Source organism: Palaemon carinicauda, chromosome 23 (genome assembly GCF_036898095.1).
Source record: "Palaemon carinicauda isolate YSFRI2023 chromosome 23, ASM3689809v2, whole genome shotgun sequence".
NCBI lineage: Eukaryota > Metazoa > Arthropoda > Malacostraca > Decapoda > Palaemonidae > Palaemon > Palaemon carinicauda.
The window spans coordinates 86,407,271-86,424,997 of record NC_090747.1 but is presented as its reverse complement, the minus strand read 5'-3'; the positions used below and the strand labels follow the sequence as shown (position 1 = coordinate 86,424,997).

General features: G+C 34.6%; 1 protein-coding gene across 14 annotated transcripts in view; it reads right to left on the bottom strand.

Moving 5' to 3' along the window:
- Window positions 1–17,727, bottom strand: part of LOC137617207 (ubiquitin carboxyl-terminal hydrolase 47-like) — a 143,792-nt gene that overhangs the window by 55,180 nt on the left and 70,885 nt on the right. For 4 of the 14 annotated variants that reach the window (XM_068347126.1, XM_068347116.1, XM_068347117.1 and 1 more), the window contains 3 exons: window positions 14,101–14,182; window positions 11,947–11,988; window positions 6,055–8,100 (listed from right to left, as the gene is read on the bottom strand). In XM_068347126.1, the coding sequence (XP_068203227.1) occupies window positions 6,055–8,100; window positions 11,947–11,988; window positions 14,101–14,106 (2,094 nt within the window). In that variant the 5' untranslated portion in view covers window positions 14,107–14,182. The remainder of the gene's footprint in view (window positions 1–6,054; window positions 8,101–11,946; window positions 11,989–14,100; window positions 14,183–17,727) is intronic. The other 10 variants (XM_068347129.1, XM_068347118.1, XM_068347124.1 and 7 more) reach the window with 5 other exon arrangements.

The following is a 17,727-nucleotide window of genomic DNA, read 5'->3' as shown; positions in this document are numbered from 1 at the left end:
GGGGTCAAGATTTTCAACTGCAAGACTACAATGAAGAAGTCTAAACCCTAACCCTATGACTATACTGGGAGGTAAACTCTGCCTGGACCTCAAACATTGGTGATTGTAAGGCAGACACATTCAAGAGGCTGTCAAATCCTTTGTTAGCTCCGACTATCGTTGGGTTAACTCTGCTGATCAAAAGGTACCTGCTGGGTGGATGCATTAATAAACTCCCAACATGAAGGGTCCTAAAGTAATTTCCCTTTCTAAGCTTAACAAACTACTGTACAGTCTTAGTATTTTTTACAAACATCTTCCCATTTAGCTATATAAGTACCTAATAAACTCCTGCCTTATTTTTAAATTCCCTCTATAACTATACAGATAAAGTAACAAAGGGCTATAGCATATGCATATAACTTGCCATCCTTACTCAATTCTAATGTAGAGGTAGCCACCCTCTTACATAATCATTTGACCTCTTCACACTAAACAAGGCACTTCAACACTTTCTTGCACTTAACTTCTTTATACCAAATCCTGGATTCTATATAATCAAGATACATTTGAATCTTATGTTATGGTGTGCTCCTACACCAATCAAGTCAGTCCTCCATCAACCATAGTTACCGACAAGTGGATAAAAATCTTAAATAGTTTTGTAATTGCCCGTAGTACAGAGACATAAACTTAGGACACGTACATTATAATCTCGACCTAAGTAGCCTATACTTCCAAGCAAACTACAAAAACACAAAAATATAGAAAACAGGCAGAGCCTATCAGGGTATTGTACTGTTGATCAGACTGTTATTGTTAAATGGGAAAAGATTTACCTGTCCAAAGAATCAAGCTCAACACTGTTAACTAGAGGAGAATGGTCGACTTGAACCAAGACAGTCATGTGTTCACCAAAGTTACCACCTGATGAGGTGGTACCCACACATGGTTGGAGAACACTATGAAAAGATAGAGTATCATACCTAACAGGGAAAGCTCAAATTTTTTTTTTCCTTAAATTAAGGGCTCAAATCTGTTCCTTCACATGAAGATTCATTGGAATAATAGTAGGTTTTAAAAGGCAAATTATAATCAATGGTCAACCACTAACATTTTGCATAAAATACTGGAGATAAAAAAAGATACTGGTTTAGATAACCCTTTTACCCCCGGGCTCTTTGGAAATTTCCAACCCTTAACACCCAAGGGGTTATTTTTTCCCCAGCACATTTTGCAGTATATTTTTTTTAAATTGCTCTAACAGCCTTAATTTTTGTCATAGAGAGGTCAGGTTGGTCTCATTCTCTTGGAAATAGCCTGAATTTAAAAAAAAAAATTATCAAAAATATGAAAAAAAAAAAATTTATAGCATTTTATTGCAAGGACGTACCAGTACGTCCATGGGGGTAAAGGGATGAGTTTTGTGAAACGTACCAGTACGTCCTTTGGGGGTAAAAGGGTTAATACTAAATTGACCATAAGTATATGAAAAATTTCTTTTGAGACACTGTTCCCTTACTTAATAAACATATTTTTTTATTCAATTCTTTTTTCATTGCTTTAAAAACACTAAAGAGGATAATGGGATTTAATTCCATTTATTTCCATGAACCTCAACTGGTGGTGGCAGGCCACTGAAGAAAAGAAATAAGAATTCTAAACTCCTAAAATAGTACTTAGTGCCTCAGGCTCACCTCCTAGTCTAGTATCTTGGTAAAAGCCCATCTTCAAATAAAGTTTGTTATAACCTGATTCTTCAAATTGTAATTCCAAATACAACAACAGCATCTAATCACTTAACTATATGAAGTATTCAACCGAATAAACAAAATGAAAACAATAAATTTCAAAATTAATTGAATTTACACATTAACGAGCCAAACTTTTATTATACATCAACAGCAGCTACTACAGTACTTAAAACCCAGCAATCTCAATAAATAAACCGGAACCCTTGAAGATAATGCTTAGCGAATACCGATTTGATATTCGACTGAGCTGCAGCTATTTCCAAAGAATGATTCCTACAAATATTTAACAGTTAGCTGCACTTCAAATATCAGGAATCCTAACATCCAAGTCTTTCATCTGACTTGCATCCAATTATTAGACAAAGGGAAATTTGAAACCAAACTAAACAAATTAGGGACATTATATCCCTAATGTCAGCAGTCTTGTCCAGAAAATACTCAACAGGTCTCAGAGCACACAGAAACCTACTCTATGATGTAACACTACTTCATTTTCTTAAGAGGGAACATGAAAGAACTAGGGCAACCCTTTCATCTTTAAAATCATTCTTAGCTCTGGTGTCAGCATAAGAGATTATATGTTATTATTTTCTTCAAAACCAACATTACAACATAGGAAACAGCTTCCAGTTCTTTAGTAATTAGCTGATGCTAACATCAACGGGAAGGGTCTTGGCCGTGAAATTCTTAACCAAATTGCAACCCTTTTAAATATTGTAATAATTCATATAAAAAAGAATTGCTCTGGCTTTCATAAGTTGTTCATGTCTAAAGACCTAAATACATCTCCAAAAATACCTAAACTATATAAATAAAATCCTAGATGTTGGAGTACAGTATTAATAAACCTTAATAACTGAAATAGACAGTTTCTTTAAAGAAACAAAATTTAAAAATTTAACAATATCCAAACTACTTTACATAGTTCTAGTGACTGACACATTTCTTGACTTGCATTCATGAAAATAAACATTTCATTCATTCCATTGATTTTCTTTTTTTGCTTTTGATACAAATCTTTAGTAGATTGTTGTTTGTAACCTAAGATAAGATGATCTAGAGGATTTTGAAAACCCCTTGTCTTCGAGAAAATGGTAGACAGTCTTCATACAGTAACATATAGCCCACATGGGTTAAGCAGTTGTCTAAGAAAATTGGTTTTGTACAGCAACCTCCTCATACACTTCAACAACAGAGACCCCAGATTGTAAACTGACCTCTTATGAAGCAAAAATTGGAACAACCAGTTATCCTGTGGTTTGAACACACCCTGAACATGTTTATCACCTGTCAAATTATGTCAAAACAGTGGAAAGGCGTACAAATCAAAATTCGACCAGTTCTGTAACAAGCCATCTACAGTTCATTCTAAAAGATCTGAAACTGGAAACAAACCATCTTTATCTTTTAACTGAAGAGAGATGTTACAAACATGTCTACGTTTGGTCCTCCCCAGCAATTTCAAATCTCTACACCCAAAGACGGATGCAGAAACCATATGTTTGGAAGAATCTGGATTTTCCTGATTAATTGATCTACAATTTTCCTGGGCTAAACTGAGCGTGTGTGCCTATTCTCTAATTTGTCTTTCTATCCGGTATAGTGATTCCAACCTGGTTTCCATTTCCTGATAAAATGATGTCTAAAAATATAACCACATAGTTTCCTATTGCCAGCAACTTCTTAACCTCAAGGGCTTCTGTTAAAACTTCCAAGCAACTAATAAGAGGAGGAGTTGATTCTTTCGTCCTCCACTTCCAAAAAAATTTGAGAAAATCTGTCATAGTACCACATCCTTCCTGTGAAGAATCCATAAACAGAAACAGGTCTGACATCCTCACTTCCAAATAAAACTCCGTTTCAATTAGGACTTAGATGGGAAACTCTGATCTTTAGGCAGCCCATCAAAAATAACTTCTCATAAGAAGCCAGAGTCCATAAGTCTCTCCTCCACTACAAAACTGACATTAACTTCTTCATCTTGAACTTTTCTAAGAATAGAAAAGACTGAATCCATTTCCTACAGAAAAACCCAAAATGGAACTGTTGCTATCATCATCACAAAATATAGGATCCTCCGAGTTGGAATTAGAAGACACTGTTTTCTAATTGACCAGGGTTCCCAACCTTTTGTTCAACCTTAGTAGCCACACCTGCTGAAACCAAATCCTTTCCAGTGAAGCATTAAAAAATAGCCAGTCATCCAGGTATAAAAGACCCCTGATTCCCTGATATATTATCCATTTGGAGATAGGGGTCCTCATCCTGGTGAAGACTTGTGGAGCAGGCATTAGACTTAAATATAGGCACTTGAATTGATAAACCTTTGAACTATTCAGGAACCAAAGGAAACTCCTTGAATTTAGATGAATGGGAATGTGAAAGTAAATGCTTGTTAAGTCTATAAAAAAAATAAAATCCCTTTCCTTACTGCTCCTAGGACTATCAGCAACATTTCCATAAAAAATTACAAACAATAAACTTGTTTAGATTTGAAACATCAAGAACAGATCTCCTACCTCCTAAAACTTATTTGACTAAGAATAACCTGTTGTAAAAACCCAGAGATGGGTTCAATATCTCTTTTATCATAGAACATTTTTCTTTATGAATTTGACAATCTGTACTTTTGTATAGATATCTTGGAAAAGGTGTTGGTTCCTTGGACAATGGAAGATTGGAGGCCAGAGGATTTCAATGGAAAGCACCCACTGTTTGGGATAAAGGCTTTCCCAAACCTGATAAAAGTGGGAAAATGTTCCTCCTACAGGGATCTGTTGAGAAAGACCATCACAACATTCTCCTATAAAGACTACAAGTCCTGTTTGTATTTCAGCTGGAATATCATGTTAGAACAAAATCCTGATGATTTACCACCGTCACAAAAAAATCTTGGCAAAAATTCTAGATGTAGTTGGTAATGATATAAGGAGAAACAGGGGTTCTGTTTGGTATATCTAATAAACACTGCAAATACTGTAGGTTAAAAAAATGGGGTGGTTGTGTACATCAGACATCAACCATAAAGGAAAGCACTTGCTCCTTACACTTAATCACAAAATACACAGGCTGCTACAGCCTCAGAAGAACCGTCTGAAATATTTCTATCTAAACAAGCCAGATAATACAAAATGAGATTCCGATCCTGATGGCCTGCAAACTTCTCTTTCTAAGAGTTGAAATAAAAGCTAATAAAAAATCTGCAAGAGTACACAACTGTATTTCAACAATACTCCCAACTTCATTATACACAAAGTTTTTTTTTAGTAATCCAGCTTGCAAACCCTGCATTTAAAGATTTCCTTTTACTTACATTAATTATAGGTTCAATAGAAGTAACTAAATCCGAATCAATAAAAAGATGAGGCAAAAGACTTATCTTATAAAGCTCAGAACATCTCTGTGGGTTAGGTTCAAAACCAAACAATAAACAGAAATTCAAATTAGCAGCTTTTCTTTGCACTCTTAAGAGAGGCATAATCAGAACCCTTACTTAGTGTGGAACTAGAACCACTAGCCAAACCTTGAGGAGTTAGGGTAGGGGTTGAAACTCTACCTTTGCCATAGATTGAACAAAAGAACCAAAAGATGACAAGAGCTTTTGAACACCATTAACTATACAGGTACTATCAAAGTCAGAAAGCTAGTTAATGGCTGGATGAAACTATCATTATCATTCCAACTGTAATCAACTAGCCTAGTCTTCTCTGAATTTTCCTTTGGACTAAAAGTTTGTTTCATTTCAAATTTGAAACTTCTAATCTAGTCAGTAAGCATAGAACACATTTTTCAATAAAAGCAACAGTAATGGCTTTTACATTTTTTACAAGTATTACTTAAATCACAATATTGACCTGTAACAAGATACAAAGAGAATGAGGATTGTGATCACCCAGAAATAAGTCCCTTAAGCAATCTACACAGGAATTACTACTCAATTCAAAAGAAATTCCTTACAATCCCTAATAACCTAAATAACACTTCTATAATGCTTATATACACAATCTGGAGGGAGATAAACTCGGTTTTGCCTTATCAAGCACAAGTCAACTAGGAGACAAAGACAAAGACAAAGCATTTACAGGGTACCAACAAGATTATCGGCATTAACTACTAGATTTCTTAATGTAATAGAGGGCCTATGCTACCGAAATAAAGAAAATAGGAAACTTTTAGTTTCAGGGTAAATGTCGATATAAGCCAAGCTATGAGAGAAGCCGTATGAACATAAGGGGATTGTATATACATATAATTCTCCTTTCATGGGGCAATACAGTACAATACTACATGTATATGAATACTCAAGACTGACTCGACTTACCTGACTACCATCTGAGCACTGCAATACCAACGAGAAAGATTCAGGCTCGTATTTGAAACGCCTTCCAACTTCTTGCATTAATTCACCACAAGTTGATGTCGCTGGAGTAACTATGGTCACTTTTGTCACAACCACTGTTAAACCACTCATATCCCGAACAATGACAAAAACACTAACATTGCTAAGTTCAGATTCAAGAGAATCTACATCTGAAGTCTTTGATGCTTCACTAACAGTAATGCCCGTTGCCCCTTCACAACTACTACTGCCCGCATCAGCATGGTCATCTGACTCGCTTGTAACTGTTACACACGCAGTGACAATCTTATCATCGCTTACTGATGGTGATTCACTCAGCTTAGAAGAGTCTCTGTCTAATGCAGCTTCCGATAACTCACCCGAAGCTACAGAATTACAAGAAACATCTTCAACTGAAGAAAGAGTTGATTTGCAAGAACTAACATTCTCTTTGGATTCAGCTACCTTTTCGATGGTTCCTTTTTCTTTTTCAGTAGATTCAGACGCTTTTTCTAAATTGACATCATCAGCTGACTTAGCCTTCTTGTTTACAGTAACTGAGCCAACCTTAAGTTTTGTTACACTTACAGCATCTGTGGACTTAGTCTTTGATATTTTAGGCACATCAACAAACTTTTTAGGCCTAGTTGATAATGCACTAGACGACTTAGTTTTCTTGGTTGCATTCAATTCAGAGGCATCATTTGATGCAATTGCTTCTCCAGCATCTGTATTGGCACTGCAAGAGGCAGCTACATCAGTAGATGTGCTCGTGACATTTTGGTCACTTTTGTCTTCTGCAACAACTGCCGGAGATAACTCTGTTGCAGAGGAAGAGTTGCCATCGGTGACAGGCTCTTTTGAAGTTGACTCTTCCATTTGAGAATCTGTTGATTTTGAAGGCACTCCATCATTTGTTGTGGTAGGTAACTTTGCTGGAGACCCATCTTTTGGAGTTGTTGTTGATTTTGACAATAATCCTTCTTTAGGGGTCGTAGACTTCAAAGGTGACCCCTCCTTAGGAGTTGCAGACTTAGAGGGTGATCCATCTTTAGATGTACTCTTCAATGGAGTTCCCTCTTTGGATGTACTTGAAGATTTAGAAGGGGATGCATCTCTGGTACCTGAGGCCTGATCACCTACTTTAGTAGCAACCCTTTTTCTAATAAATTTTGGTTTGACTGGTTCTGGTAGTCCATCTACTGATTTTGCTCTATTAGCATCAAGTGCAGCATTTTGTTTTGCTGCATTTATCTTGGCAATTATTCTTGAACCTGGTGTAGCAACCTCTTTAACTGGTGTAGCAACCTCTTTCACAGCTTCTTTAGTTGGTGCAGTAACCTCTTTAACCGCTTCTTTAGATGGTGTAGCAACCTCTTTAACCGCTTCTTTAGTTGGTGTAGCAACCTCTTTAACAGCTTCTTTAGTCACTGTTACTTCAGATACCTCATTAACATTACTCTTTTCAGATGCACAGACAGTTCCATTGGTGCTACTTGAGTCAGGCTCCACCAACCCTGTGACTTTTGAATTTTCAGAGCCTGAGCTCTCTTCTGAAGTTTTGGAATCGTTTACCTCCTCTGTCTTGCTAGAGTCCTTTGAATCTATAGAATTTGTATCCTTTTTTGTCTCTAGATCTTCTACTTTTGATTCAGCAGTTTTTACAGGACTATCAGATTCAGATTCAAATGAACTTGAGATTTTCTTTACAGAACCTGGAAGTTTCTTTGGAGATTCACTTTTCTTGATAAGAATCTTACGTGGCTGAGGGTCTGCCATGTTATTGATTTCACTGATTGCATTTGCCACAAGTGAATTCCTCTTCTTAACAATCTTGATTGTCTTCACCTTGGTGGTTTTTGTAAACTTGCTAGTAGTTGTTTTAGTGGCTGTTTCTTCTGGTGTGTCAGTGACAGTGGTAGTGCTGGTTGCGTTAGAATCAACAGTAACTTGTGTTTGAGTTGACGTTATCCCTCCACCCCCTCCTCCTCCTCCATCTCCTCCTCCACCATCTTCTATGCTCTCAGTCTGTAAAAGAAAAGAAAAAACTTTACTTTATCTAAGGCCTTCAAGAAAGGTTTTTGAGTCAAAGATATGAACAAATCTGAATATGGTACAAAAAACACTACTGTTTGCATGCTGAGAATAAAAAAAATATAAAATGTTTTAATACACTTCCCTTAAAAAAAGGGAACAAAATAAACATCTCTTAACCACTATGCAAAAATAACTCAATAAAGAATGATGAATATTGCCAAAACCATTATTTTTATAAGAATCTAAGAAACTTGAGGATTAAATCAAGTACTATACTGTACACTCCTTCATATGGACACTGAATTTAAATTAAAATTACCATTCTTTTTTGTAACCTGATCCACTTCTCAGTTTAAGGACAAAAAGAGTTAATAGTGACGTTGCTATAACACACCATACTGCGCAGCAACTTAGGTCATTTATACAACAGCAAGTGGTTTTGAACTCACCAGAAAAGCAAGGGCTTCTTCGCTTGGTTTAAATTTCCCATGCAAGTAAAGACTTAAAACTAGTCTACATTACGTACTTCTCAATATATGGCCCCTAAAAATCTCACTTGTTACCTTCTAATATTAAGGGTTTGGAAATTATAAACAAGAAAATCAGATGTGACTAACTACGTAAAGTCAACTACAGTAAAAGAAAGCAAAGCACAAACCATACATATTCTGTTAACTGATAACATCATACATTTATCAACATTCAATGATCTTTGATGTAATAATAGCAAGTAGCAAATGATGTTCGTTCGAGGAGTAAAGCAGTTGTAAAATAAAAAGCGGGACACTATGTAGTTGAATATTTCTAGCGAATTTACATTCCCTTACTTGCAGTACGGTACTTTTTTGAGCCATTTCTATTTCATCATATACTTAGGTTAGGTAATCTGTGCATTCTATTTGATTACTCAAATAACTTTACCCCTCTACTTTCAATAATCTTTTCTACCATGTACTGTTTACATACCGTACGTTGCCCTTAGTATATTTTCTTAATGAAAAATTGAAGACAAAAGAACTAAACCTAATATATCCTATATTTTCCGGTGCTGTCAATTTGCGAGTATAATAGTTCAAGGCATCGTGGATAATCGAGATATGATAAAAAAAAACTTGTTTGCATGTTGAAATAAATAACTTTAGAGAAGGATAAGCTACGTTGAATTTGTATCAACACGGGAAAAAAGCTGACAGTGAAGAAGAAATATGCCGACAAAAGCTTAGATAAAAAAAAATTCCCAAGGGATAAGATGTCAAAAAAAAAAAAAAAAAAAAAGACAGTTAAGGAACAAATGCTTTTCCATTCTGCACCATAATACACCATTACGCTGTAATCTATCTCCATTCACATGAAAGAGGCAGCAACGTCATTCCTAATTCCTACAGTTTCATTCTACATACTAGGAAATTCTTTTAAATTAATCACATAACGTACAAATAAATGATTGAGTTCATAAATATCAAAGACCATGTTTACATATGTATAGTTTCAGGTCTTTGCTAAAAAGTTTGGTAAAGTTATAAATACTGAAACAAGATGTATTCTTAGTAATCATATACAAAGTAACAAAAATAAGAACTAATTTTTTAGTACAGGATGTAGCTACACTAATCTACTTCTTATACAAGAGTTATAACATACCTTGGTCAAAAATATGTCATCGATTATACCTCGTGGTACTGTACAAGATTTGTTTAACCCTTTTACCCCCAGGCTATTTGGAAATTTCCAACACTTAACCCCCAGGGGGTTATTTTTTTCCCCAGCACATTTTGCAGTATATTTTTTTATAATTGCTCTAACAGCCTTAATTTTTGTCATAGAGAGATCAGGTTGGTCTCATTCTCTTGGAAAATGCCTGAATTTTCTCAAAAAAAATTATCAAAAATATGAAAAAAATAATTTTTATAGCATTTTTTTGCAAGGATGTACCGGTACATCCATGGGGGTAAAGGGATGGCTTTTGTGAAACGTACCAGTACGTCCTTTGGGGGTAAAAGGGATAAATATATATAAATGTTATTCATTAGCAAAGGGGACCTATGTCAAACATCTTTAACTGGTAAATTCAAAAGCATTCTCATGATGAATGAATACCGGTTGCACTTCAGATTGACAGCACTACCTATCATATTTTACAATATAAATATAGACTTGCATTTGCATTTCCCCTGTCAATTTCAAATCGCTCTCACTCACAGGTAGTCGCTGTCATCAGACTTTAAGAATCTGATTGCTCATAGGGCATTTATACACTCCAATTTACTGACTTCACATAGAAAATTCCACACATTTTTTACTATCCCAGTTTTTATGAATAAAAAATTTAATAAAATTCCATTTTTGGATCCACAGCTGCATACAGTAATAGTTTTGTCAGCTTGAAATTACACTAAAACCCATTGTAACAGCTATTTAAGATATTGCATAAAGAAAGAGATTTTATTTTCAGACATTCCGTAATGACTATTCAGAAAATATTTTAAGCATTGTTATCTGGAACATAAGTTCTATCAACTTTTAAAGAGTTACTATTGTATGAAGTGCAGTGAAACAGCATCCTTGCTATCTCCGAACAGAACAAGTGAATGCAGCAATTAACATTTATACATACGAATAAAACTACAAAGCCTTGAAAATAATACCCACATATCATTCCCTACAAAAAGGATATAAAAAATATAATACAATATCATGATAAAGACCAACACATTACCACCCCCCTTTAATAAAAATTCCCTAACGGCATAAAATCTCAAATACAAAACGAATGTCAATATAATTCACTAAATTGTCCACAACTAAATAACAGTCATACCTACTTTTACATTTCAAAAACAAACATGCAGATATGGATCAAACAAAAACCATAGAGTTGATAAAGCAAAGATATTGCTCATGTGAAGCAAAAAGATTTCACAGCAATCATATTTAGACAAAATTCTTTTACTGTACTTTAATGTCAATAAATCTATGTTCCAACTGACAAGTACACAGTACTGTATAACCTCATCTAATTACTGTATATGAAACTAAGTCCATTTAAGAAAAAAAAAAATCCTGTACAGTACCACATTAATTTGCACAATAGTGCCGCATGATTACGATACAAACGATCTTGTAGATTTGTGTAAATAATGCAGCAAAAACTGTCATGTTCACAATCTAATACTGTACTCTGATCATTATTACTCATTTGAAATGGGATGTGTCCCTTATTTTCTTTCCTAACTGGCCTATTTTCCCTGTTAGAGCCTTTGGTCTTGTAGCATTCGGCTTTTCCAAACAGGGTTGTAGCCCGACTAATAATAACTGTAGTAATAATAATAACAATAATAATAATAATAGTAATAATAATAATAAAAAAATAATAATAATAATAATAATATATCATTTGTCAATAATACCTAGTAATTCATTATCAAAAAGTGAAAAATAATAAAAAAGCTTGATATCTAAAGAGAAATGAATTGAATAAAAAAAAAAATACAGTACTCCCAGAAGCAAAATAATGCCATGCAATAATGAACTGATGGCAAATCAATTCACCAACTATTAGTTCTAAAAATATAAAGAATGCAAGCATAAGAAAAAGCAAACTTTATAAATGAAAAGTGAAAATCTTGCATCAATTAAACAACTGTTGATCAAAACCAAAAAATACTGCACATGCAATCACACCACACAGATAAAGAACTTGCCAACACAAAGGCTTAAAGTTCCTTAATGACATACAGTATATTAGATTAAATCTTCACAAGATAACAAATTAAAAGCCAGAAGCAAAACACATTATGCATGCAACCACACCGCAGACAGAGAGGACTCGCAACATACGTGGGTGATATGTTCCTTGATGTCGTGTATAAGGCCAAGGCTCTACAAAGTTAAAAAACCCTTATGAAATATATTATCTTAACCCTTTGCACATATAAACAAATACATATTTCAAAATACAAAAGTTTCTCAACAATCAACATAAACTGTTTAATCTTTAATACTTTTGAATACTTTACAGCATATGGAATTTTTAGACATTTCACACCATATATTATTTCAAAATCCATAAGCATAGACTGTGAACCACGCAAGATGAGTCCCCTTGTACTTACACTTGAATAACAAACTCAAAAACACATCACAAGAACATTCTCTGTTAAAGTAAATGTTACAGCAAAACATTACATTGCGCTAACAATTTCATAAACAAAATCCCAGAAAACTATAACATTCATATGATAAATGTATTGTTTAAAGTATGCTCAAATTAATTGAAATTTACGGCCTGAAGAATGATTCAGTGTTACATAACCTCCATATGACTTTTTCCAAGTACATTTAAGTACTTAAAATTATAATCAGGGAAAAAATCTGGCAAAATGCCATTGTAAATCCCAATGTAAGGTATGATATTAGATTTAGAAAAAGAAAATGGTCATAAAGTTAAAAGTCAAATATTCATATGTTAGTTGTAGCACTGATCAAAGGATAAACATTAAATAGATTAGTAGGTAGCACAACACGAAATGTTACTGCCTGTACGGTACTGATCTTGGAAAGCTAAAAAATACAAGAATATACCTTTCAGATTCATTCCTAAACATAATTTCCCAAAATGCCATAACTGACATTGACTATCTATAACTTAGATCTAATATCTATAGATATTTAAAACTTGATTCTACCCATCTTCTGTAGATCTTTCAATCAGAGGCCACTTTAAGGTCTTTAATCATAATCCGCTATCATAATGAAGATCAAGGCAATTCTAGCAGGATCAGCAGTAGTTTCCCAGTAGTCGTCTCGTTTAGGGGCTTTTAAGGGAACTTTCCTAGCTACGTGAAAAACAGTGGGAGGCATTACAAACCTAACTATTTTTTTGACTTGCAATAACACAGGATAATCTGCTAAACAAAAATAAAGTGAATAAAACAGCAGTTAATGAACAAAGAAAATATTTACAGTATGCTCTTTCACCCAAAGGAGCAAATATCATGAATGGGCTAAGCAAGGACACACACAAGACATGCCAAGGACTGTTTCAGATGCCAGGCTAGTGTTGTTCACATGCCAATTTGAGGAGGAAGAGAAGGGAGGGGAAAGAGGAGAAGGGAAGAGGAAGAGGAGAAGGGAGGAGGAAGAGGAGAAGGGAGGAGGAAGAGGAGAAGGGAGGAAGAAGAGAAGGGAGGAGGAAGAGGAGAAGGGAGGAGGAAGAGGAGAAGGGAGGAAGAAGAGAAGGGAGGAGGAAGAGGAGAAGGGAGGAAGAAGAGGAGAAGGGAGGAAGAAGAGGAGAAGGGAGGAAGAAGAGGAGAAGGGAGGAGGAAGAGGAGAAGGGAGGAGGAAGAGGAGAAGGGAGGAGGAAGAGGAGAAGGGAGGAGGAAGAAGAGAAGGGAGGAAGAAGAGGAGAGGGGGAGGAGGAATAGGAGAAGTGAGGAGGAAGAAGAGAAGGGAGGAGGAGGCAGAAGAGAAGGGAGGAGGAGGAGGAAGAAGAGAAGGGAGAAGGAGGAGGAGGAGGAAGAGAAGGGAGGAGGAGGAGGAAAAAGAGAAGGGAGGAAGAGGAGAAGGGAGGAGGAGGAGGAGTAGGCAGTGAAGGAGGAGTAAGCACTGAAGGAGAATGAGGAGGAGTAAGCAGTGAAGGAGGAGTAAGCAGTGAAGGAGGAGTAAGCACTGAAGGAGAATGAGGAGGAGGAGTAAGCAGTGAAGGAGGAGTAAGCACTGAAGGAGAATGAGGAGGAGGAGTAAGCAGTGAAGGAGGATGAGGAGGAGGAGTAAGCAGAGGAGGAGGAGTAAGCAGTGGAGGAAGATGAGTAAGCAGTGGAGGAAGATGAGTAAGCAGTGGAGGAGTAGGAGTAGTAGGCAGTGGTGGAGGAGGAGGAGTAAGCAGTGGAAGAAGATGAGTAAGCAGTGGAGGAGTAGGAGTAGTAGGCAGTGGTGGAGGAGGAGGAGGAGGAGGAGGATAGAGAAAGGGAGAAAAACAAGCAGCTAACACACCTTCATAACCCTGAGCAATCGCAGACGCAGGATTTCCAGAAGCGGGTCTAAGGGGGTGTCCCACGCTGTTCTGGAGACCCCCCTGAGAAATACAAATGACACCCATTTTTATTTTGCATTATTTGTACAATGAACGAAACTGACAAATACAAAAAAGAAAAATACACCTAAATAAAATTATGAAGTTAGGTGGTGGCAGCGTAAGGTGACCAATACAACAGGAACGAAAGCAAATCCAAAATCATTATTGACTTTCAGTTATATAGCAGTAGCAGTGGCCAAAGATTAGGGAATGAGGTGAAAATAAAAAAAATAAATATTTTTAGAGAAGCTTCTCATTCTAAACATGAGCCTTCATCAGTCATCAAGACAAAAAAGTAATTGGCTTGTAATTTGCAAAGACAAAACACTCATATAACTGATGTAATATGGAGGACTCATTGAAGTTTCTGAATTAAATGAAAGGAAAGGATTATTTCACTAAAGTTACTAAAATCAGTCTCTGAAAGGAAACATTATTCAATATCATCCCAATGAAGTAAAGTGAAGGAGAAGAAATATCAAGAAAGGCAAGTCCTCGAGATTAACAGGCTCTACAACAATGGAGCTTTCGTGTAACCTCAAAAAAGGAACAGGGAATAACTAGTGTCTAATCATCAGAAGAAGGGGTTCAATACTGATTACAGCACAAGCATATTACAAGCAGGAAAATAATGGAAAATTAATATGCAAAAAATGTTGTGATATATCTTACACAATCATTATTTTATCTAATGTTGCAAGCAAATACAGGCATCTAAAATACTAAAGCATTCTAACTTTATTGTACTGTATTATATTCCCACAGCCTATCATATGTTTTCTGGGTAATTAATCCTCAAAAACACTGCAATATGAAAACCCTAGAGCATTTACAATTAAATTTCTTTCTACAATATACAAAAACCTGTCATCAATTGTTTTACTAGAATTAAAAGCTTGGTGAATTAAATCTAATAAGAAGATTAAACGGTTAAATTTTCATGATGTAAAATTAAATTTCAGAAAAACAAAACACATTGAAGTAATCATCCTATTCATTTCTTGTTATTGATAAAAAAAAAAAATTGCCTAATGAAGCTCATCAAATTACAAATGCAGATAATTACCATGTTATGGAACAGCCAAATAAGTACAGTACACTACTATAAAATAAAACTATTCAGCTCAAAAACTGCATTCTGTTCTCCTCTCACTTAATAAGCATAACAGAATGAGTGAAACTTAAGTCATTTCAAACACTGGAATGGAGTACAATTTTTATTCCCACCAAACAGTTATTGTTGAACAGGAGTTACATAACTTTGCTAAGTTAAGGTGTTTTCCTTAATAATGAGGGAAATAAAATGCAGTATCTGAATGAAAGGAGTAATACACTATGTCTAAAAAAGTATACCAAGAATATTCTCAGCAAAAATATTCACAGTAATAACATAATTGTTAAGAATTTACTATATCTCCTACAGATGGGGCTCAAAATTACTAGTCTCTAGGTAAGATATATAAGGGGAAATATATTGATTATCCAAAAAAATAATTTGATAGAAGCCTTGTTTCATAAAATTACTTGAAGTTATTCCTATTGAAGATAACAACTCGATCATCCACCTACTTATCAAGACATATAGAAAGATGAAGACTTAAAATTTTCCTCATTACATAAAAGAAAAAATATTCCCATTTTACCTAATACTTTTTGGATAAGATCTTGCAACCATTCGGCTAAATAAAGAATAAAATTCATCTTCAAAAGATATGTTTGCTGAAAAAGCTATCACCCAAAACTATTGCACTACACCAAAAACCTTTTAGAAAGGGGAAACATTGTAATTACTGTGTTGAAGAGTTTATATATATTAATTTTACTTACATAGAGTACTAATAAACATCTTAAACATATTATGTAAGCAATAAACACAGTAATTTGAAAAATCACAGTATGTGTTAATAATTAAGGAAGCTTTCCCAATTAATTAGCTAATTAAATGCATAGAAAAAACATGGCAAAAAATTTTGTCTTGTGAAATATTGGGCATAATATTCTACCGTATCATAATAGGACACCCATTACGCTTCTCCAGTTTACACTTTCATTCAAGTAAATATATTTAACTGTAAATATATGATGTTTTATATAAATATACACCAATCCTGTATTATGAGCTTTTAAAGATGAATAAGAAACTTAGTGATGAGATTACTTTCAAGACTAAAGGCCTAATTAAGATAGTGAATACAAATGGCGATACAAAATCAAAATATTTCACAACAGGTAGGATAGAGCTGTGAAATCTGATTCATATTCTATAGGTAAGCACGTTTACTTCCGACGCATAACTTTTACATAAATTCTGAGATAAGATAAACCACTTTCTTTAAACAAACTGTTAGTATGAATAGGTAATCTCTGCCAATTTGCGAACTTTTTAGTTTTAAATTCTGAAAATTTACTACAAAATATGCGCATGTGTGTTATTCTATTTCTCTACTAAAGCAACTGAAAATATGAATACTATGCTATAAAAAAATCTCACAATGCAAAGCAAATGACTTTTAACTGGATAGGGAACATTATTATCAGTAGTTACCCGATTAAAAGGTACCATTGGCCGCTTTGTACGGAGGGACATTTTACAATTTACAATAGAATATTTCTGTATCAATAGCAGTACAGATTACATAAAGTGAATAGAATAAATGAATAAATATAAGTACTACAAGTAGAACAGCAAACACCCCGTTGGAATTATTGTTGATTAGAAGGCATCCAGTAGACTATCAATACTGCACTGTTACGGTAAGAATAAATATAACCTACAGAGTAAAGTGTGTTGTACAACTACGTAAAATATACAAACAACAGAGAATAGAAGTTTCCCCGTTTACGTGATTAATACTACTGTGCTGTAATTTCTGCTTCTATATAAACTAATCTTAACCTCTTTATGAGAAGCTTGGACTAACGATAGATTAACATTCAAACTAAATAGTTATAAAAACAGAAACTGTATTGCGTTAGGCTTATGGTTAAAAAAAATCCATAGGATATAAGAACTTCAATCAAACTTAGTTCCGAGATAAAAAAAAAATTGTCAAATATCTAAAATGCTTGTTATGCATTGCTAGCTTAATTAAACAGACGAGGATAGCACTGTGTACAGCATAAAATTTGAGCTAAAAGAAAAAAAATTTCAAACACTAAGTTCAACATGGCCCAATGTAGTAACATTGTTGAAAAAATTACTTTAAAGATATATAGTAATAATGAATATAGCATGTAAAACACAAAATACTCACAAAAGGCATAAAACTTTAACACCAACATGTCCAAGTATATTTTGTTCACAGATAATATGTTTATAAACATATCAAGAACAGAGAAAATACACAAATGGTCCAATAATAAAGTAGAATAAAATTACATTGGGTTATAATTATAGAAAATCACTAAATTCAGAATACCTATTGCAGAGCACTCAAATTCTCTAGAGATCAAACATGCATCACTTATTTCTCAGAATAAAAAAGTTATTATCCAACCTATTTTCCCGTGATATGCTTCTTACATAGTCAAGCTAATTCAAGGTT